This window comes from Mustela nivalis (genome assembly GCF_964662115.1).
Source record: "Mustela nivalis genome assembly, chromosome: 10".
In the NCBI taxonomy this organism is placed as follows: Eukaryota; Metazoa; Chordata; class Mammalia; order Carnivora; family Mustelidae; genus Mustela; species Mustela nivalis.
Genome location: NC_139029.1, coordinates 33,149,164 through 33,172,249, shown reverse-complemented (window position 1 = coordinate 33,172,249; position 23,086 = coordinate 33,149,164). Strand labels below are relative to the sequence as shown.

Below are 23,086 nucleotides of genomic sequence, written 5' to 3'. Positions count from 1 at the left end.
TTGAACTGCGCAGATCCAACTTACTTGTCGATTTTTTTCAATAAATACAGTACAGTTCTGTCAGTGTACTTTCTCAAGATTTTCTTGACATTTTCTTTTTTCTACCTTTATTGTAAGAATTCAGTGTATAATACATACATAAGGTATGTATTAATTGACTATGTTATTGGTAAGGCTTCAGTCAACAGTACTATAAGTAGTTGTTTCTGGAGAGTCAAAAGTTATTGGCGGATTCCTCTCTGTATGGGGGAGTCAGTGGCCCTAACCTCTGTGTTGTTCAAGGGTCAACTGTATGGGCTGTTGGGGAGATGGGGTGGGTGTGGACCCCATATTTCATGATGGCCCTCTCTTCTTTCCTATCCCCCACGTTCCCGTGGTCTGTGTATGTGGATGTTCAAGGATGGCCCCCTCCCTTTGCTCTCTCTTCCTCCCTCAGTAATGGAAGGCTGTAAAATGTCTATTTACCCAAGACACCAGAATGACTCCTCTGTGGTTCCACTAATCTGGTGATTTGGTGCTTCTCTGGTCTCTCAGGTAAATACAGATTGAGGCTTTTTATAAAGGCATATTATTTCCCTCATTAAATGTGTGTTTTGGCACATGCGTTATTTACCTGACCGACAGTAATGGCTGCAGAGGAGCCATTGGTGTCTGTTGTGTAAATACTGTGCACAGAGACCGTCCTCCAGGGGCTGTGGCGCAGGCCTGTTTCTCCAAATCGGACTGGCCCCATGGCAGTCCCTATTTACCACTCCCCTGTTTCAGTTGGAGGCTGGTCCTTTCATTTTGAGGAGGGAATCATTTATTTTCCTCCTTGCCACGGGCTACTTACTACCTTTAATTGCTAGAAGAAAAAGGGTGTCTGAGAATAAAGGTGTGTAAGTCTTGGTCTCTGATGAAAGATAGCATGCAGAAATACATAGAATAATAAACTGTTCCTTTTGAATTCTGCCCCTTGACTAGATCCTTGAAGTCCCAGTTGATGATACAAGTTACAGGCTTAGAGTCTACAAGCTTGGGACGAAAGTACAAAGCAGCAGTAGGAAAGGGGCATCTCCAAGAGGCCAGAGGGTACAAGGCAGGGAGTGCAGGGCTGTTTCCTGAGAATGGTGGCAGGAATGCCCAGTGAGGAGGCATTGAGTGGGGGCTCTTAGCATTGAGACTTGATGCTTTAAGGACTGGCTTTGGCTCTTAAGGTAGACTGTAGGCTGTATGCACAGCCTACCTTTCACGGGCAGTATGGAGAGATTGAGCCCTCATATACCATCTCTTCTCTTGCTCTCTTTCCTCCCCCCACCCCTTTTTAAAACCGCATTGCAGCATATAGATCTTAAAAAAAAATTTAAAGATTTTATTTATTTGAGAGAGAGAGAGAGAGCATGAGAGGGGGAAGGGCAGGAAAAGCAGACCCCCTGGTGAGCAGGGACGTGGGGCTTGATCCCAGAACTCCAGGATCATGACCTGAGCTGAAGGCAGTAGCTCAACCAACTGAGCCACCCAGGCACCCCTAAAAAAATAATTTTTAGACAGTTTGGAATAGGCCAAATTTACATGCAGGTTGGAATTAAGAGTACAGAGAATTTTTTGGGAACAATTTGAGAGCTAATGTTAACTTAATGTCCCATCACCCTGAATACTTTGAGTGTATTTCTTATATGCAATGACATTTTCTTACCTAACCATTTACAACCAGTAAAACCAGGAAATTAATATTGCTACCTTACCTCCTTCTAATTCTGAAGTTCCATTCAAGTTTGCCAGTTGTCCCAGTGATGTTTTTTGTAGCAAAATGATCTAGTTCAGAATGTACATTGCATTTAGTTATCGAGCCCCTTTAATCTCCTTTAGATTTTGCTCAGTAAGTTTTTTGACATTCATGACCTTGATACTTCTGAAGATTATAGGCTTGTTATTATGTAGACTGTCCCTCAATTAGGGTTTGTTGGATATTTTCTCATGATTAGAGTTAGATTATGCATCTTTAACAGAAATATCACAGAACTGATGCTTTCTTCTCATGGCCTTCTATCATGTGGTGCATGATTTTGATTTTTCCCATTGTGTTCATTTTGATCACTTGATTAAGGTGATGCCTACCAGGCTTCTCCATTGTATACTTCCTGTTACAGTTAGTAAGCATTCTGTGGGGAGATAGTTTGAAATACGTGAATATTCCTCACCAGACTTTTATTTATTAATTAGTTAGTTAATTTGTGTATTTTAGATTCATGGTTTCCTTTTTTATTCAATGCAGTGTAATCTGTTAATATCATTATTTACTGCCAGTGGGAGCCCCTTCAAACTGGCTTCTGCATCCTTTTGATTAATAATTCCCGTCATTCTTTTAGCATTTCCTTGCTTTCTGGCCCCAAAACAAGATGTTCTAGACTCATCTTGTACTTTCCCTGCCATAGTTGCAGAATTAGCCATTTCTCCGAAGAGTTCTGGTTCTTCCACTGAAGAATATTATTTAGAAGGCAACGGGTGCTAGGTGTGCTTAGTGCTGCTGGAGTGTTGCTCTGCTCCCTGACCCTTCAATAGAGCTAGAAAACAGATGTGTGTGTGGGTGGGTGTGTGTCCATACTCAGTTATGTCTAGCTTATTTATTTATTTATTTTTAAAAAGATTTTAGTTATTTATTTGACAAAGAGAGACACAGTGAGAGAGGGAACATAAGCAGGGAGAGTAGGAGAGGGAGAAGCAGGCTTCTTGCTGAGCAGGGAGCCCGATGTGGGGCTTGATCTCAGGACCCTGGGATCATGACCTGAGCCGAAGGCAGATGCTTAATGACTGAGCCACCAAGGTGCCCATGTCTAGCTTATTTTTATATATTATATATCAGAAACCATGAGTTCACACTGTTTCCTCCAATTTCAGTTTCACTCCATGTATTTTTTTTTCTTCATTCCATAGTTTAATTCCATCCTGTAACAGTGAGAAACCTGGTTCTCATTACCCTTAATATATGCTCTTTGATCAATCCCTCTGTATGTAACCAATCTCCCATTTGTTACCATTGCTCCTTCCCCATCTTGAATGCCTCTTTTACCTTGCCTGTGACTCCCTACATCAGGCTTGCTCTCCTCCTCCCCATACCCTCCACACCCCACATGGGCTCTGACTTGCTGTGTCACACCTTCTTGCCTCTATACAGATGCCTTACTTTGCATGGGCTCTGATACCCTCTACCCCCATGGCCAGACTCGTCTGCTCCCCCCCATTTCAACTTGTAGATACTATGTTCCTCTGCCACAACTAATGACTCTAAAGCCATAAGAATAAATTTTTTCAGGAAGGGAAGAGGAAGAGCTGCCCTCTGTTTCTTGACTTGAGTTGAACTTGGTTTTTAGAAGTAGAGGAAGTGTGGAATCCAGTGATTACTGACATGTGGAAGATTGGTCTCCTACTATTGTCTATTCTCAAGATTTCCTGTAAGAGAATTTTTTTGATGTGGGTGAAATCAGTTGAGAAAGCAAGGCCTGCAGGCAAGAGTACTCCTAGTCATCAATGTGTCATTCATGAAAAGGGATAGCACACATATAGTATGCCGTATGGGAGGCCTGGAGCATTCTGGGCATGCAGGAGATTTGGCTGTTATTCTCTGAGATTGCTTTATGCATTAATTGGATATATAGGCTCCAAGTTAGGGGGGTACAGGCTTGGCCAGGCAGAGGTAGTATAGAATAGTAGTAATAGTAATAATAGTAAGCTATGTTGAGCCCCTATGTGCCCAACACTGCTCTTAATGCTTTACATGTGTCCTCTCATTTCATTCTCACTTATGGAATAAGAACTATTGTTGTCATTTTACAGGTGAAGGATGGAAGAACAGAGCTTGGCCAAAGGTGCCATGGCAAATGAGTGGCTCAGCCAGGATGCAAACCTGGAAGGCCTCCTTAATCATGATGCTTAATTGCCGGTAGTGTTTGACAGATGGGGTCTGGTTGACTACATATACTATATACACTCGCTGTGAATATTGACAAATATTAGGACTCTCAATAGTCCTTATCCATACAGCCTGACTTCAAGGAGTTAGAGGAGCATTCTAAGGCCCTGCGGGACTTTGGGTCCAAACTGTAATGCATAATCTGAACAGAGTGGGTCTCCCATCTCAGCAAGGCTTCCAGTACTGTTCAAGGCCGGGAGACGTGTGTGTGTGTGTGGGGGGTGATGTGAAGTCATTTTGGATTTTGGGTTTCAGAGGGATGTTGGCCCCTTTGCCTTTCCAAGGGATTCCATAGTGAAATCCAAGCCAGCCTTTGTCTACTCTAAGCTGAAAAGTTGGGGCTGCGTTTTTGGCAATGCTGTAAAGCCATGGTGAAAGCAAACACTGTGCTCTGTAGGATCCATGAAGAACTTCAAATATTCTTCAGTCTTAGAATCCCCATGGAATCTCACTATGGGGATGGGGAAATCGAGGACCCACATGTGTCCTATAAATATGCAGACAAGTTATTGTAGGTCATTCAGTGAGTCAGGGAAGAGCCAGAAGGAAAAGTGATACTTGGCATTGTATACATCCATTCAGGCAGTGGTCACCTCATTGCCTCTGAGTGTGTCCTGGACTTCACAGGCTGCTACCCACCTCAGCCCTGCAGGAAGGAGCCAGTGCCCATCTGCAGCCTTTCAGAGGCAAGCTTTTGGCTCTATTAGAATGGGGCTTCGGAAGGCATAAACTATGGCCACTTCTGCATTGAGCAGTGAGATTCCTCTTTTGACTTTGAGGATTAAAGTTGAGGGAATTTGAATATTGGGTGTAAGATGGGTTAAAAAAAAAATTTCTTCTTTGTTCCTTTTTTTTTTTTTTTTTTTTTTTTTTTAAAGGAAGCCTGAGTTATTTGTGAGTAAAACTTAGGCTTTGGTTTTTAAATTTTCTTAACCCTCTAAAGAGCAGACATTCTGCAAATTTAAAGGAAAAACTTGAAAAGTGATTTGGATTTTTTTTTTTTTTTTTTTTTGCACATGTTCACTCAGAAAACTTTACTAGACCTTTTTTTCTTTTTCTTTTCTTTTTTTTTTTTTTTCTTTAAGCAATGCTCCCATTACTGCCACATCTGGGTTTTCTCTTTTACTTCCCTATTTTAAAAAAATCCCACAGTCATTCAGGTCTCTAGTAGAGAGTGAGTCTAAAGGCAGCAAACGGGAAGGGAAGGCCTGAGGCTGTTGCCAGCTGTGCTCTCCAGGCGTCATTCATTCCCCAGGGTGCCACTTACTGGTATGGGGGCTGGGGAATCACCAGCACATCAGGAGCAAGCTCCCTGGCTGGGCTGTGTTCCATTTTACCTTGGGAGACCAGAGGGAGGGAATGTGGAGGTGTGCCATATGGACTGGAAACCCAGGGGCAAATGGCTTGTCATGAGCTGAGGAGAGAATATTTGGCATTTTCCACTGTTTGAGGCTCCTTAGCTCCCAGGACGGATTGTGTGGCTTGGTCACCTCATGTGACTTTGGGAACCTTAGCTTTACATTTAACTGTTGCCACCTGAGAAATGACCACAAAATTTTTCTCTCTCTCTTTTGAACTTTAGAGCTCCATTTAAAGATGAAGGCCAGCGTGGCAGATTGTTCTGAGGATGGTCTTGGAGACTCAGAGCTGTCATAATGCTGCGGGGGCCAGTATTAGGGTCTTGAACTGCAGTAATGAATACTGTTGATTTCGAAAAGGGGTCCAGAAACACTGGGGAGTGGTTCATGTTGTGGGACTATTCCTGAAGACCAGATGGAACAGGGCCACCGTGGGAGGGGAGTAACCCAGGCTCTTTGTTCTTTTTTTGTTTTTTTCTTTTCTTTCTCTTTTTCTTTTTTTTTTTTTTTTTAAACTTTCCTCCCCTAAGTTTTAGATGCTTCTGGATGTTCAATGCTAGCACCTTTACAGACTGGAGCAGCTCGATTTTCTTCATATTTACTTTCAAGAGCAAGAAAAGTGCTGGGCTCCCACTTATTTTCTCCCTGTGGTGTCCCGGAGTTCTGTTCCATATCCACCAGAAAACTGGCGGCCCACGGCTTTGGCGCATCCATGGCGGCAATGGTGCCCTTCCCTCCCCAGAGGTATCACTACTTTTTAGTGCTGGACTTTGAGGCCACGTGCGACAAGCCACAGATTCATCCTCAGGTAACTGTTGCATCATTGCTTCAGAAAGGGGGGGGGCGGGCAAGGAGGGAGGGAGGTTAGTCTTGCTTTCTGGGTTCCAGAGGAATTTTCTCATGTCTTCCTGGCTTCTAGCTACTCATTGGGAATTCCTGCCTAGGAAGCTGGGCTTGGTTCAGGCATGCTTTAGGGTAAGGTTGGCCTGACAAGTCTCTGGAGAGAATTGGGCATATTGTTTCTCGGCCTTTGGAAATCGAAATATTTCCTAATGTCCCATCCTTCCTCTCTCCTTTCCCTTCCCTCCTTCCTTCTCCTGCTATTGCTGCACGTTATTTTGTGGAAGTCAGCCCCAAAGATGGCACCCAGTGACCCTTGCCTCCTGAGATTCCTAACCCTTGGTAGTTTTTCTCCCACACTGAATTGGGTTAGCCTTGTATAACCAGTAGAATAGAGAGGAAAAGCCATAGTGGGATTTCTGAGGCTGAGTCATAAAAAGCGCTGCGGTTTGCCTTGCTCTTTTGGATCACTTGCTCTGGATCACTTGCGGCCATGCATCAAGGGCTCTCAAACGGCCTGGGGAGAGGCATGCATCTATAGGAACTGAGTTTCTTAGCTAAAAAACAGTACCATTCATGTTTCTTCGTGCTGTCTCAGAAGTGAATCTGCCAGCCCCAGTGACATCTGACTGACACCAGCCCTGAGCCAGGCTGGTCCGCTGAGCCACTCCTTCCTGGCTGGCAAAAACTGTGAGTTAAGAAGTGATTATTGGTGTTTTAAGCCACTAAGTTTGGGGATGATGTGTTTTGCAGCATTCAAGAACATGAAAAAGTACAACTGTTGGTTTGTTGGAAAGGAAAATTTCTTTGCTTGCTTTTTTTCCTGTCATCAACTGAGTTCAGAGACCTTTTACCTTTTAAGGTAGTTCTACTAGGAGGTTTGGATTAGCAGCACAGAGGCACCTGTGCTTAGAGATATTGGCATGCTTGGTGTCTCTTTGGGGGGAACGATTGGGGGCTGATGTGGCAGTTCATTGTGCTGTGGGGGCCTTTAGAATGCCCAGCTCTAGGACTGTTACTCTTCCCTGTGGGCCTGGGTTATTAGGAGTGTAATTTTGGGATGTGTAGACATGTTAGTCTGGAGCAGCATTCAGTGGTAGGGAGGAGGGGGAAAGGGGGAGGATGGTAGCATCAGGCACTTGGGAGACAGGGAAGAGTGGGGTCCATTCAAAGATGAACTGGGTTCATTTCTCATGGTTGTTTTTTTTCCCATGAAGAGGTTCTCTCTTTAGAATAGTAGATTATTTTCCATAAAGCAGATGCCACCACCCTTTTACCTTCCTCCTTCTCTCTCTTTTTTCCTGTTCTCCGTTCAAGTAGTGGTCTATCTTTGGGAGTATTGGAATTAGGCCTATGGAGGTTTGGGAAGACAGGAGCAAGATGAGGAGAAGGTTCTGAGGGGAGGAATTTTGCATAAAAGGAATATAGCTTGGGTGCTGCCTGAGCCACACTTATTTTCTCAGCCTCTTGCTCCTGCCCATTCTCTAGAGTCTTCTCTGCCTCCCCAAACTATTAGAGATTCTTTGCTGGCTATTTCTGGGTGGTGGGTGGGAATTTTGGTTATGTAGATTCTCCCAGCTTAGGAATCAAGCATCCAAATCATAACACACCATATTATTTCCCTTACTGATGTAGATTTCAGTTATTGAGTAAGCCCTAGTGGACATGAGTCTAAGATCCAACACATCCTGATTGCCTATGATTCATCCCTCTCTGAACTCTTGTAATCACTTGGCACCTCCTTTGTGGCATTTTCTTTCTGGCATATGCTTGTATATGCTTATTTCTGAACTTTTCAGTTAGACTGTAAGCTCAGATAATTTTGTAGCTCTGTCCTACAGAGAGTCCCATCAATGTTGCTGAAGGTGAAGCTTGATTCATGTCTCAATTTAGTCTGTCAGGATCACCTTCCATCTCTCTTTGAAGGGCATTGTTCTTTTTAGTTATTTATTGCAATGCTAAAGATATAATGCAATACAGATTTAAATCACTTGTATCACCAACTTCCCACCCAGACTTAGGCACCAAGGCCTTCCTGACCTAGGCCGAGGTAGGACTTCTTGCTGTTTACCAGGTTCTGGGCCTGATTGAAGATTATCTCCAGAATCAATGAACCCTGATGATGTGATTCCAAGGGCACTTAAAGAATTGGCTGCCCTGGTTCATTATTAGGAAGCATTAGCTGTTGCTTTAGAGAACTCAGGAAGAAGCATTTGCTGTCTTGCTTATCTTTAAAAGGGGAATACGAATGATCTTGGAAATTATAGACCCATTAGTTTACTGTGATTCCAGAGAAGATACTTGACCTGATCGTCAGATAATCAATCAGCAAACAGCTAGAAGAACATAGGGTACTGAGTAATAACTTACATGGGTTTGCGAAGAAGAGCAAATCCTGTCAGATCAATCTAACTTCTTGCTGTGACACAGTGATGGATTTGAGTGGATCTGGGGTAAGTGATAAATGTAATGCATCTCTACTTCATTAAGCCTCCACAATGCTGTGATCAACAGGTGGGAAGGTGAGTTGGGGCCAGGCAGCTCTGTTGGACTACCCATTGGATCATTCTCAGGAAAAGGATGGGTAGCTCAGGAGTGATTTGAGACTTGTTTGTGGCAACTTAAAGCCTATCTCTCTTTGAAAAAAAAAAAATCTTCTCTAAAGTTTGCAAGTAGCAGGATCCTGACAGGATTCTGAGGAATCTTAGAAGATGGTTTGGAGAATTTGTCAGTCCCACATAGGCTAGCGTCCTTCCACTGAGGTTATCATAGTCATGTTGTCATTAGAGCCTCTGGGCTGTGTAGGTCTTCCAGTCAGCAGGGGCAGTGGAGAAATTGGAAAAGCTCAGGATAAGAGGGGGAAAAAAATCATGAGGGGTACAAAAATAGGACTTAGAAGAGAAGAGAAATTGAATATGGTTTTAGTGACTTATTTCTTCACATGGGAGGTGTTCCAAGGAGTATACTAATAACTTGCTCTTCATTTTAATAAGGATAAAAAAAGAAATGAATTTAAATGGAAACAGATTGGGATTTGGGATGAGAATGAACTTTTAGAAGAGACTGGAAAAGATGGGCTGCTAGCTGAATCCAGCCCTCCCTGTTGCTCTCTCAGAATAGCTTAATGGCTGTCCACTCGACAGAGATGCTTTATAGGCAAGGTCTCTGTGCCTCCTGGGGATGAGCTTGGGACTGTGAATCAGCCTTCCTCCTCCCTGGCTCCCAGTTGCTTTGAATACTCAAGGCATCTACACAGTACATTTCCAGTCCTTATGAGAGTGTGCCGTTACCCCTTGGGGGTGGGGTGTAGGAGGGAGAAATAAGTTTGGGTCCAGGATCTATCTGAAGGCTTGTTACGGGGTTCATTTTTCTGATCCATCTTTGGTCTTCAGAAGTTCCCGAGTCAGCTTATTGAGACTGTTCTTAAGGAATGGCACCGTGAAAACGAACATGTATAAGCTCTGTTGTACTTGGGTGAGTAACAGTATTGGTTATAAATGTGGTAAAATATCTGGTATATTCCATTTGTCATCATTTTTGCTGTTTATTTTTGTACTTTGTTCAGCTAGGTGTAGCTGGAGTGGTTGGTTTACTAGTGATAGGCTTCACTTTTCTGGGTTTTGCACTCTTTTGATTTACATTTTAATTCAGATTAATATGGTAGATATTGGCAGAATACAAGCCTTTTACATTTGAAAACATTTTTCTGCTTAAATGTTTATTCACATGGTTTAAATTGCTTTAGAGACTCTAAGTTTGAGGAATAGGATTCCTTTCTTACTTTAGGAGTTGTTTCCTGATAGGTAAGTAGGTTTTTATCTGGTTTAGGGGAATCCTGAGTCCTTTCTCCTGGTTAGCAGGAGTTCATGTGCTCATTTTGGTGTGGATGTACATCGAATAATGGTGGTTGTGACCCTGAGGCCCAGGGAGCAGCCTGAAAGCTTTGGTGGGATCTCTAATTGTCCATCTTTAACCTGGGGGCGAGTTCTCTCCCCACCTCACTGTTTAGAAAGGAACAAAGCAAATGTGAGGACAGTGAGGTGTAGGCCTTAGCCCACCAGGAGAAGGAAATAAAGTCAGCTATCTGAATTGCCAGGGAGAGGGCTGCCCTGCTCGCCTTGTCTGTGGAGCAAAGTCCTGGCCACTGCCTGCCCTCCCTCCCTGAGTTCCCTCTGGCCATCCATGAGGCTTCTGGGTATGGTCTTTTTCTCACTGCTCTGCAGCAGCCCGGTGACTGTTTTCCTTCTCATCTGTATTCAAGTGCCCATAACTTTGGAAAAAAATGACTTTTGGGGTTGAGGTTTTCTAGTGTTTGGTCTTTGTCCACAGGGGCCTGCCTTTCCCTCCCTCCCTCCCTCCCTCCCTTCCTTCCTTCCTTCCTTCCTTCCTTCCTTCCTTCCTTCCTTCTTTTTTAAAAGAAACCTTGAAGAAACTCCATCTGCATTTTGAGTTAGAGCTATGAGTAAAGGGGTTTCTCTTTTATAGAGAATTGTCCAGATGCTGGGTTATTTTGGGAGGGTAGGTGGAGGAAGGTTAATGGTGACAGGAGAAGGAATAATACGGAAGAGAGGCATTTGGAGGATTTCAGTATGACTTAGAATTGGTATATCATTATTAGTCTTCTGTGAGAAAGACATCTTGGGAAACTTTACAGGAAATTGTTAAGCTTCCTACAAATCAAACTATATTGATTCCCTTATCCATTCAGGGCTAAAAAGCAGGATCCCCCAATCCTTTCCCCCTGCTCCCAAACAGTGTGCACACACATACTATCTTCCTATGTAGTCACCTTTCCTTCTCCCTGCTCTTGGTTTCTGCACCCTCCAAGTGGACGGAAAGGCAGTTCTCTAGAGAAAGAACCCACCCTTCCTGCCCCATTTACTTGTCCCAGTCCCAGCTCCTTCAAGTAGGAGGGGTGCAGCCAGGCTTTCTGTTGGGAGGGCCCAATTATTGGGTTGTGGGCCATCTGCCTGTGGCCCCAGTCAGCCTGCACTTTTTTCTCTACAGACAGGCGAAGGCGCTGACGCTATTCTTCTAAACTGGGAAATGAAATGCAAAACCGACGTTAATGTAACATTATGGTTGAGATTAAATGCACCAAAATCAGGAAATTCAAAGTTATGCTTCCCACAGCAACTATAATTTAGCCTCATCTGGCGTGTGTAGTATTTTGTGTTAGTGCGGATGGTGTTATATGTTAAGACATTAAAGTTAACACCATAAGCAGAGCACAAAATGCTTGAGGGGGCTGAGTTATGACGACTGTGTGAGCTGTAAGTGTTCTTGCACAGGCTCCCGACTCTTGGTATAATTTTTCCCCTGCCCATCAGACCAATTATTGCCTTTCTTTTTAGTTATATTTCTGCTTTAACACATCTCTTTTTCCAGGGTCACCATAAATGAATTCCTCTATTGGTGGCCAGTGATGGTGGTGGGAATGGGACAGCCCACTAGGCGCTTTTGTCCTTTTTGTTGCTGCCTCCATAAAAGTGGTGCTTCCCCCTCCACCTCCAAACCCCCCCCTCCTTCACAGACGGCTGTTTCCTGGTGGTCCCTTACAGGGATCCCCACCCCCGACCCCCACCATCCCTTCCTTCTGACCGTCACTGTGGCTCCTCACAACTGCTCCCTGAATGGGAACAAGCATTTGCTGTGTCCGGGTCTTGGCCTTGTTGTAACTTCACGTGAAAGCCGAAGGGCCCTTCTTTATTTGGAGCAGACATAGCAATGTCGAAGTAAAATATACATCCCCGGGAGTGGAGCACCGATGCGTGGTGGTGCTGCCTTATGTGTTTGGCATAGCAGAGGCAGAGATCGAAGTGGGTTTATTTGCTCTATTCACACTGCTTCTCTATCTTCCCCAGGGTTTATACCTTTAAGCTGCTGTGGTGTGTAGTTAGGGCTGTGGAGTCGCCTGGGGGTGGGACCAGGAACTTTCCTTGGGGAGCACTGGGTCATTGGTAACAAAATCACCACATAATTTAGTACAAATCAGGAAACCTCCCCCTAGCCTCTTATTATCCTGGTGGCCTCCCCAGGGCTGAGACAGCTGTTGGAATGCAGATTTTGTTAGACACTGGGCTAAGGTTGGTGGTGGGGAAGAGCTGTAAAGAATAGGGCCATTGATAAATGATGAATGAAATCAGGGACTGTAAACGAACAGTGACACTGAGCTGCCTTTTAAAGTTTTTGTTAGATACGACAAAACCAACCAAGTAAGCAAAGGAATGGGGAGGACCTCATTGTAACTACCTTAGAGGCAATGAAAAGGCCTCTTTTTATGCTTTGGATAGCAACTTCAAGCTCCGTGTTAGATTCTGGGGGCATAGAAACAAGAAACAGTCCCTACCCTCAAGGAGCTGGTAGTCGAGGATAGACCTGCATGTAACCACTGTTAAGCATTTGATTATATCCTGTAGATAAGTACTTGGTGCAGTGGGGGCTCAAAGGAGGGGAAAGATCAACTCTGCTCATAGTGTGGAGGAGGGGTCACATAGGCCTGATGTTAGAGAAGTTTAGGAGATCCACGAGAGCCAAGTCAGCCTATGGCCTCTAGAATTGTTGTAGCAGGAGTGAAAGAGGGTGCTCACAGAGTAAGCCAGGATGAATTGACCCGAGTCTGAAAAACTGACATGGATTGCAGAGTTTTTTGTGGAAATGTTGAAAATGAGGAAGAGATAGAGTGAAGGCTTTGAATATGACAAATATTTCACTGGTTTTTTTTAGTAGGATTATCTATGTTGGTTATATGTTATTTCTCATATTCAACCGAGAAGGTAGTTTTTGTTTGTTTTGTTTTTGGCAGCAGGGAGGGGCAGAAGGAGACTCCCTGCTGAGCAGGGAGCTTGATGTGGGTCTCCATCCCAGGACCCTGGGACCATGACCTGAGCTGAAGGCAGACACTTAACGGATTGAGCTACCCAGGCGCCCTGGGAGCTAGAAGGTCTTAGTGGGATCTCTGAGAGTATGAAGGCTAGCAGAGGTTTGAGAGAATTTTAGCCAATAAAGTGTGAGCAAAAACATAAGGATCAACAAAAAAATATGTAAGCTGAGGCCTTGAAGCATTGCTGGGGAGGGCTAATCGGATACCCCAGTGCTATTTAAGGTAGCACAGGGTTGGGCTACTAGTCCTTCAGGGAAAAAGAAGGGCTAGAGAATGACACAGCGGCTCCCTCTGACCCCCCAAAGTACTGGCAGTTTGGATCTGGATTTGCGAGACATCCCTTGGGAAGAAGCTACCTTCCTTAGACCGGATCCATCAAACAGATAAGCTGGCTGACTAACACCGAGAGATTTGATGGAAGGGTTAAGGAAGAGGCAGGCGGGTCTGGGTAACAAGAGAAAATGTGCTAGAGAAGAAGTGTCGAGATGGGGGTAAGCTCTCCCTCTGAGCAGGAGCAACAGGTACACAGCCATAGAAAGAAAACAAGTAGTTTGGGATGGGGGTAGTGAAATGAAATCCAGAGGCGTATTTAGCTAAGTCCATAGGCTTCACTTCTTCCTGCCTCCATCCTGTCTTGTTTTTTCTTCTCTCCGATATTGATTACATTTCTTACTTTGTAGACTGATCTCAGTTGTTTGACATGTGAAAACTGATACTAGGAGATGCTTTCTCCATCCCTTTATCTTGTTGGGGAAAAGGATCCTGCATCATTTTGATTAAGATGCCACTGGAGTGATTATTTTTTATTTTCTTAATGTTGGGTGTTCACAATACTTAAAAATAAGAAAAACAAAAACCCCACAGCTATACATTTATGTGATGAGTTTTGAGCTCTAGCTGTGAAAATTGAGTCATAGCCTAAAAGCCTGAAACAAGAGTGTTTTCAGATTGACACTAGTCCCCCCCCACCCCCACCCCCGACCAGCCGGCAGGTCTGCAGTGGAAGGGTGAGCAGGCTGGGACAGGCAGACCACGGTTTGTGAGTGTAGAGTGCTGCCACAGGCAAAGCCCCATTCAGTGCTGAGAGAATCAAAAAGGAGGTAAGTGGACCCTGGAGGGAGAGACAAACATCAGCAAAGCTTTTAATCTGATGTGCAGGTACCTTGGAATAGCCTGCTGTTTTGGTCCTATCCCTGTATGTAGTGGCCAGTGAACGATCTTGGTTTGTGGGCAGGAAAACACATCTGTTATGTGATCAGTCCACTTCTTTTCCAGTACTGTGCTCAGTGTCTAGTCCTAGGGAGGCCTTTCCCAGCCAAGGGTTGGCCTGAAGGTTGAATGCTGGCAGAGGCTCTTATTTGAAGATGCTGATGTTGCTGAAAGGAAGGGAGCATACAGGGTCCCACAGTGAGGCTGGGGTAAAGATGGTGAGCCAGAAGAGAAAGTGTGAAGGTGTTATTGAATGGAGTAGAAGAAACAGGAGGAGATGTTGCAAGCCAGAGTTCATGGGAATGGTGGGGAAGGTGTTCGAAGGTTTTAAATAGAAATGGACGTGGGGAACCTGATTAGGAGGCATTATTTGAAAGAGTTGTTCGTAGGCTGGACTAAGGTAGTGATGGTGGAGTTGGAGAGAAAAAGTTATGTTATAGCTTTTAGATGTGCTGGGAAAGAAGTGAGCTTGAGAACCATGCTTTAAAGTAGCCGGTGGCTTCTTTGGATACTGGTGGGCCCCTGAGGATCAGTGGCACTGAGATTTGGCAAGGAGTAAAAGTGGAACCTATGGTGGTTGTAAAAGGGGTGCTCCGAACTGAAGATTCCTATCAGGGAGCACCGATAAGCTGAGTTCCTTAGTGGTGTTGCAAGTAGGAGCTTTTTGATGAGCCATTTGGCCAGAAGCCTAGGGGAGGTAGGTAGTGATGATTAGGTAGATAGGATGATAACTGGAAAGAAAGCTTGGAATCTTGCTCTCCAGAAGTGTGATAGAAACTGAGAGTCATGGGGCACCTAGGTGGTTCAGTGGGTTAAAGCCTCTGCCTTCGGCTTAGGTCATGATCCAGGGTCCTGGGATTCAGCCCTGCGTCGGGTTTTCGGCTCAGCAGGGAGCCTGCTTCCTCCTCTCTCTCTCTGCCTGCCTCTGCCTACTTATGATCTCTCTCTGTCAAATAAATAAATAAAATCTTAAAAAAAAAAAAAAAAGAAAAGAAAGAAAGAAACAGAATCATGGCTTGAGATTGTGGTGTTTTGAAAGTGGAGTTCCAGGGAATCTGTCTGAATTGTTCATGGGTTGCTTTTTTTTCTTTCCCCAGTCTTAGCAGCATTTGAATGGAAGGCCAACTGATGGACTGAAAGGGATTGGTAGTTAATTGGGGACAGAGGAGGTAGGCATTGAAGAATGGGTATGAAACATGCCATTTTGATAAGGTCTCCTTTCACTGGAAGGGTAAGTGGCTAGAGAAACAAGGCCAGGGGTAGACCTTAAAAGGGAGTTCATGGTGATGGTGTGGAATGTAGCAGTTGGTTGATGTTGGTGAGGAATCCCTAGCTTGGTACCTCAGGATATTTGTAGGAATTGCTGGGACCCTGTTCCAGATCTGTGCCCACAGTTAGGTATTTCTCAAGAAGTCTTCATTGGAGAAGCATCCAGAGCTGCTTATTAATTCATTTGGACAGAAGGAAGGTGTTTTTTTCTGGAGAGGAGCACGTATTGTCATGAAAGAAGACCTCTTGTTGGCTCTCTAGCAGAGAGTTGCCAGCTTGCTCAGTAGAGCTCTGGGGTGTGACTTGCCAATTTTTCTCCCCTGGATTGTGGCAGCAAGGAGAATGAAATGTCTGATGGCTAGAGCCAGGAGTGGTTGGCAGATCTAAAGGGCTTGTCCCAAGTGCTTACAAGTGGGCCAAGTAAGGGTTTGCTCTAAGAAAGGAACTAAGACTTGTGGCACAGATTCTCACTTGGTCAGTATAAGGAGATAATCTCATAGATGTTCTAGACTCTACCTTTGTTTGTCAGTGTGGTGGAAGAACTAGCAGCATCCTCATCATGTAGGAGCCTGTTAGAAATGCTTTTAGAATATCAGGCCCTACTCCAGCACTAAATAGAATCTGTAATTTGACAAGATCTTTGGGTAATTTGAAGTCTGAGAGACACTGCTCTAGTCTAGACCAGTGGTTCTTAAACTTAGTCAGAATAGTAATCAGAATTAACCTGGAGAGCTGGTTGAAACATGGATTATTGGTCCCACTCTCAGGGTTTCTGATCCAGAGTCTGGGGTAGAGGCTAGGAATTTGCATTTCTGGTAAATTCCCTGGTGATGGGATGCTCCCTGTGAGGGAACATGCTTTGAGGCCCACTGACCTCCCAGGCTTTTTCGTCTATAAAATAGGTCAGTGATTCCTGCCTGCCTTACAGAGATGTAAGATCAAATGAGCCAATGTGTGACAAAAGTGTTCCATGCATTGTAGGCAGGATGTCAGTCTGTGTATTGCTTGCTCCATGGTCAGTGATTTTAAAAATCTGCTGTCATGCCAGCACAACGGTTTTCCTGTTCTGGCTTCTGGCCAGCAGCTTTGTACAGAGAACAGGGAATCTATGAAGCACCCCATGGAACTAAGCCTTCTGTGAAGAGACCAGTAGCCCTTTCAGGAGCAGGGCCTCCTGAAGCCCAGCAAATTTCTCTGGTCTCCTGCCCAAGTTGCCTGGCCAGGACCTCTGTCTGCCTGAGTGGGCCTGGGCCTCTCCCGATCACCTGTTACGCCAAAGTACTGGATCTTTGGTGCAGTATTTGCACTTGATTGACTAACCAAGCCTCTGATTCGTCTTGTGATCCTGAGCATGTTACATGACTTTTCCTCACCTTACTGGTTGAATAAATGAACAGTCATTGGCTGCATGTGCCAAAGTCCCAGAATGTGGACTCTGGATCCCCAAAGTGAGGGAAACTGAGGGAGAGGCTATTCTGATGAGAAGTAATACAACATAATGGTTCGGAGCATAGATTGCAGAACTAGACTCTGGATTTGAGCCCAGTCTCCACCACCTACTAATGGTATGACTTGCCTTGGGCAAGTTACTTATACTCTTCATGCTTCAGTTGCCCTACTGGCAAAAAGGGGTTAATAATAGCACCAGTCTCAGAGGACTGTTGGGAGGATAAAGTGTAAGTGCTTAGAACAGTGCCTTACATGTCATAGCGATAGGAGTTAGCTTTTCTTAGTGGAATTAGTACTAGTAGTCTTCTTAATCATGGTATCATTGCTGGGTATTGAGATAGAACAGGTGGCTGGGAAGAAGGCCCTTCTGGAAGCATAGAGAAAGCCTTTAGGCCTTCTATCAACATAGTGGGTAGAGCTGAGGTACCACCTAGAGATATTTTTTTTTCCTGTACTGGAATGGTAAGTTGGACTTGGAACCCTTCCATTTCCATGCCCTCCCTTAGTCCTGCCTCTGGGGGGCCTCTCCTGCACACAACCCCGAGATTTGCTTAAATTAATTTTATGACCAATATGTATACAGGTAGCTACAAAGGAATCATTTGGTTGTTTGCTGCCCTGGAGGGTTAGCTTCAAAGAGGCCACTAATATCTGCAGTTATTTACAATTGAGTATGTAAAAATGCTTGAACTGAGGTGGATCCAGAGTCACGTGAAGGTAAACACGGGCAGGCACATTCCCGGGTGAGGATGCAGTTTTGAAAACTTTTGGGCCCCTTCATTTATTGGTATTATTATTTTTTTAAATTCACATTATAGTAAAAGTGAATTATAAATCATTCTGCACACCGCCCCCCCCCCCCAATAAAGAATAGCACTGTCTATTTTCAGCCTCTTTTCTACATTTTAATTGCTTTGGGGTCTGTAGGGATAGTGAAAATGGACATGTAGGTGAAAAACCAGTCTTTTAAAGCTCCAATTTTTTACCCTTCCTTGTCCTGAAACTTCGAGCATCAGCTCTCATCTGTCAAAGTGTAAATCAGCAATTAAAACCCAAACAGCCAAATGCCAAAGATGACCTGAAGCACAAAGCAACTGACAAACAAGTCCGGACAAATCGACGGGTAATTTATAAGCTTTGCCCTAAAATCTAATTATTTGGCAATTCGAATTTGCAGCCAGCCAGGGCTCGGCAATAAATTTAACCCGCCATAAATTATTTAGGAGCAGGCTGTGGTGTAAATCAAAACCACGAGTGTTTGTTTAAGAAATAAGCTCCTTGTGCATAAAATGTCTTTTTTTCCCCCCCAAGGGAGAAACTGTTAAGCAAACCGTGCCCTGTTCTTTGCCCAGTGCAGCTCTCACTTTCCCCTCTCAACTTCCCCTTTCCCCTGTGGCCAGGAGGCTCCTCGATCCCTTGAGGAGGGGCCTGCCTTTGCATGGGACTTGTCGGCAAAACCCAAGTATTTGCAGAAAACTCATGTTTTTGCCATGTACTGCTTTTTCTACCTTGTGGTGCGATGTCGCTTTTGGATTTATCAAACCTTTCCTTACAGGGGTGTTGCACAGTTTGGTATTTTATTCTGAGGCTGGAGGGAAGGGGTAGGTTAGTTGTTACCATCTCTAAATTGAAGGAATGCCAGTTCCTGGGTTGAGAGAAGGAAGCCATGAAGAATGATTTGCTGATTCCCTTATTTCAGACAGGATCATAGAGCCATCAGCTCAGGCAAAGGAGAATCTGTGCTTTGGAGAAAAGGTCTATAAGAACGTGACACTATTAAATCTTCTGTCCCATTGTCCAGCAGTCTAACCTAAGTCCCTTCTCCTTAAAAATCCTTTTGTTATTGTTGTTCTATCTTCAAATATAATCTTATCACTGAAGACACATTAGTTGAAGGGAGTTTGAATACCCTGAAAGCAACCTACACATTTATTTCTTGTAATCTGCTGATTGTAGGTGTGAAATTTCACTTGAGATGTTATTACACTTTTGTCCTCAGTTAATCAAGACAGTCTCTGGTATTCCTCGTTGAGCAACTAGAAAGCAGCTCTGTCTAAAACCTTTGCTCCAACTTATACCTCTGCTCCCTTAAAAAGGTAAAAGAGTATTTACTTAGTTCTTCCTTTTTATCTGTCTTCTCTCCCCTTAAAAAAACAAAGAAAGGTTTGCTGCTGTCATTTTATTGAGGGAGACAACAGACACAGTAGGTTTGGTACCCTGGATACTTTGAACAATTCAAATTCTGAGGCTTTTGTCCTGAGTTGTCAAGTTGTGGCTAATTCCCATGCACCATCAGCAGACCAGCTTTTGGGGACTATTATGCTCTATCCTTGGACAACCTAGTGGTCCAGGTAGCTTGTGGATAGTGAAGGGTGACCAGCTGTCCCAATTTTAGCTCTGAGAGTTCTGTGTTCCAGGGAACCCTGGGTCTGGACAGACAGAAAGCTGGATGCTGGTGGTTTGTAGCAGTTGAGGGAGGATGAGAAGCCGCTTAAAGATGAGAGACAAGGTGCTTTGGGGTGTTTTGTGTCTGCATTTGAATCCTGGCTCCACCACCACCTTTACCGTGTTCGTCACCTTCAGTAGATCACTTCATCTCCCTGAGCTGTGGGGAGCTGTGTAAAAGCTGAGATGTTTCTCTTAGAGCCAAGGGCTTGGCTTCTGCCTCGCCATTTACGGCCGCCTCTGGTGTTACTCATCAGAAGTGGAGAGAGTGAGGTCTGTGTGCCAGGATAGAGCTGGGTGCTGGAGATGCAGACCTAAGGCTCTGGTTCCCACTGTCCCTGCCCTCAGAGCATAGTGCCATCTGTGTCACTGAGTAGCAGTGGTCCTCCAGGACTTTCTGCCCAGGGAGGCTACATTCTGTGCTCTGGTAACTCGAGAGCAGCCTCTTTTCCGAGGAGATAGCAGGCCAAGCCTCCTAAAGACAGCCTTTCAGCCTGGAAGAATCCTCTCTTGACCTGTCAGATTCTGAAAGCTGGGAGTCCTGTTCTCTTAAGTCTCCTTTCCCCATTTGGAGTCCCAGCTCTGCCCCTTACAAGGAGTGTAACCTTGAGCAAAGCACCACTTCTTTTTGGGCCTGAGTTTATCTGTAAAATAAAGATCTTAGTGATTCCCACCTCCTGAGTTGTTAGGAAGCTTCAGTGAGGTCATTCCTGTTAAGCATCTGGCGGAGGGTCTGCCATGTAGTAAACAACAAATGGAAGGAATGAAATGATTCCATTTTCCACGTGGCCCTGAGGGCATTGGGGCCAGCTCCTCTCTACCCTTTGCCCAGACTCCAAGACCCTCAGACAGAGGAGGAATATCTCCTTATATTTGTCTCTATGTCCACACCCAGCCCCTGCCTGGTAAATAGTATGTTAGTTTATGAGCTGCTGCTGCCGCTGATATAACCTATCTTCCAGGATTAATAAGGGTAAGATAAGAAAATGTATTTGCAAGCACACCTGTAAGTTGAAAGTCCCAACACTCAGTATGTCCCTCCACTAAGATATTTATCATAGTGCGTTGTTCATTAGTTGTTCAGTATCTTCTCTGCTCACTAGTCTGTGCACTTCTCCAAAGCAGAAGCTACATCTTCCCTCTAAATCCCACTCCCAACACCCGTACAGTGCTCCCAGTAGATGCTGCCCAGGTAGTTTAATTGAATGCACATGACCTACGGATATAAGGAATTGGGAAACTGTTAGAGGAGGAAGAGAGGGCTGGTGAACACACACTGGTCCTTCTTTCCTTCCTGGTGCTACCGCTGCGTAAGCAGACACTCAACTACTCCTAAAAACTTCTCCCAGGAGAATGAGGAGATTGAGGGAGGGAAAAGGAGGAGGGGCAGGAATAACAGTTTGATCATCACCAGAGCGCCTGCCTCCCAAAGCTAGCATGGAGGCACAGCTTCCTAAGCTTCTGGTTGGAATTAATGTGATCAACCTGTAACTTTGGTGTTACCTTTCTGATCCTTATGAGCCAAAAACTGTTGGCCTGCTATGGGTGCACTGGCTGCAGAGTCATGCCCCCTTAGTAGAGATTAGGGTTCTTCTCCCATGAATGGGCTGATGGGGCCAGGATTTTGAGGTTCTGGGCTTGGATGGGTAATATGCGAGGGTAAGAAGTACCTAAGTGAAATCCCTTGTGCTCTGACTGCCCAGAGAGTCTTCTATCAGAAGCTCTTCTTTCCATCCTCATTGGCTTAAGTGAGTATGCCAGTGTGCAAGGTTATTGACACAGCAGCCGCTGATGGTCCTGAGAAGGGGCGCATGCAAAGTAATGTTCTAAGATTGGCTCTTGGAAGTCCCTCTTCTTGGGCTAGGGGAGAAGGCCTGGTTGATGGACCTCTGGAGAGGTATGTTTAGGATAGGTCCAGTTCGCTGTGTCCCTGGCCCCCAGGTATCTCTGGGATCTCCCTCCTCGGTTTGCTTAGAGCTGAGGCTAGCTGCTGCTTCATCCCTGGAAGGGTACTACTGAGTGTGAGCACAGGTTAGCTCCATTTCCCTCGGGGTGAGGGAGCCAGCAGCAGGAGAGGTGGAAGAGCAAGCTGCAGTGGGGAAACCCAAAGGCCACTTTTAGAGAATCTACCGGGGATGCCGACTTGGGGCTGGTCAGAGCAGGAGCTGAAGCGCTTACTATTCTATAATAAATACTAATGAAATTCTAGATCTGTAATAACATTTCAGATATCTAAAACAAACCATGTGCTTGTAAAAAAGTGGAAAGAGATCAACTTTAAGCCATAAATTCTTGGTAATAGAGGGTTTTTTTCTATTTATGTTTGATAGATATTTTTGTTTCCAGAGGAATGTCAACTCCTAATTTCATAATGTATCATGGGCTTAAGAAAATTGAATTTAATAAAAGCCAGAGATGAATGGCATCCTTAAAGGTCCCAACACTTGTCTTTATTAGCAGGACAAACTGCAGGTCTCCAAACACTGCTTCTCTCCAAATGAAAGTTTAAATGAAAAGTACAGTTGTGTCACAGGTTCAATTTCATTGTGGGCCAAGCTAACATTGTTAGTGAGGAACTGGCTGTATTTGTTTCTTTAGACACCAGGGCAGCCAAACTCACCAGGCTTTGGAGCTCCTTCTGGGGAAGAGCTGCTTCTCTGTAGCAGGAGAAGCAGGATACATCAGAAATTCGGGCATCCGGTGAGCCCCGCTTCAGAGGGAGTGCTTGGAAATCTTGGCTGTCTGGTTTTTTCAGGGGGACCAGTATGTATTTTTGTGTATGTGTGCCTCCATTTTATTTTTCAGCGCAAAACTGTCTTCTGCCAGGTCTGCTAAAGAGTGTTTTGTGAGGAGTGAGAAAGGCCTCGGGGGACTGGGGGAGTCTCCTCGTCTCAAGTTGGGAGGAAAGATATCACCTAACCTAAGCAAAAGCTGGGGCCTCCTTGCCATTGCCCCCTCTGCCTCAGCCTTGTTGCCCTTCCTATCTCAGGGGGCTCCTATCAGCTTCCCCATTTGGGGGGATCAGCTGGGGGATCAGGCAAACAGAACCTCTGGGTTTTTCTGTCATGAAATCTCACTGCCTTGATTGGGTCTTCAGTCCTGCTTTAAGGTATTGGGTAAAAATAGATGCTTTAAAAACAAGCCCGATATCGCAGGTGCGTTTGAGGGAGAGGCTACCTGGCTGCCCTGCGACATCAAGGAGATTGGCCATTTCTCCCATCTTCCCACTCGTCCACATCCTGCACACAGTCAGGTGTCAACAGCTTCCGTGCTGCTCCTCCAGGCTGTCCCTGGAGAGAACCAGTTTGCCTTGATTTTAGTGATACTAGAAAGATCCCTTCCAGAACTGGGAACCTGGGGTAGGGATTACGCTGGAGCTGACTACTGGGGGCACGGAGTGGGCAAAACCCCCCTTCGCTCTCTGCAGTGGAGGCCTTTTCCACATGCTAATTTTACTCGGAGGATTTTGCTTTTATTTATTTTTTTTATTATTTCCTATTTGTCTCTTCCAGATGTTTTCAGGGCAGTTTTTTTGTGTTGTAAACTAATTCCATTCATGTTTTAAAAATTTATGAAAGCGCTAATAAAAATGTCAAAGTGGTAAAAATGTTAGCTTTTCCTCTGCTTTGATTAAATTTTGCAAACTGTTTTTGAATATTAAAAAGCAATAATTTTTTTTATTCT

At 44.7% G+C, this 23,086-nt stretch overlaps 1 protein-coding gene across 11 annotated transcripts in view; it reads left to right on the top strand.

Annotated features, from left to right (window-relative positions):
* Window positions 1-23,086, top strand: part of ERI3 (ERI1 exoribonuclease family member 3) — a 126,080-nt gene that overhangs the window by 9,074 nt on the left and 93,920 nt on the right. For 5 of the 11 annotated variants that reach the window (XM_082687325.1, XM_082687321.1, XM_082687327.1 and 2 more), the window contains one exon: window positions 5,838-6,115. The exons of 2 other annotated variants lie outside the window; for them this stretch is intronic. In XM_082687325.1, coding sequence (XP_082543451.1) covers window positions 5,861-6,115 — 255 coding nt within the window. In that variant the 5' untranslated portion in view covers window positions 5,838-5,860. Of the gene's footprint in view, window positions 1-3,813; window positions 3,920-5,837; window positions 6,116-23,086 lie in introns of all 11 variants that reach the window. 4 more of the 11 variants (XM_082687322.1, XM_082687326.1, XM_082687323.1 and 1 more) reach the window with 2 other exon arrangements.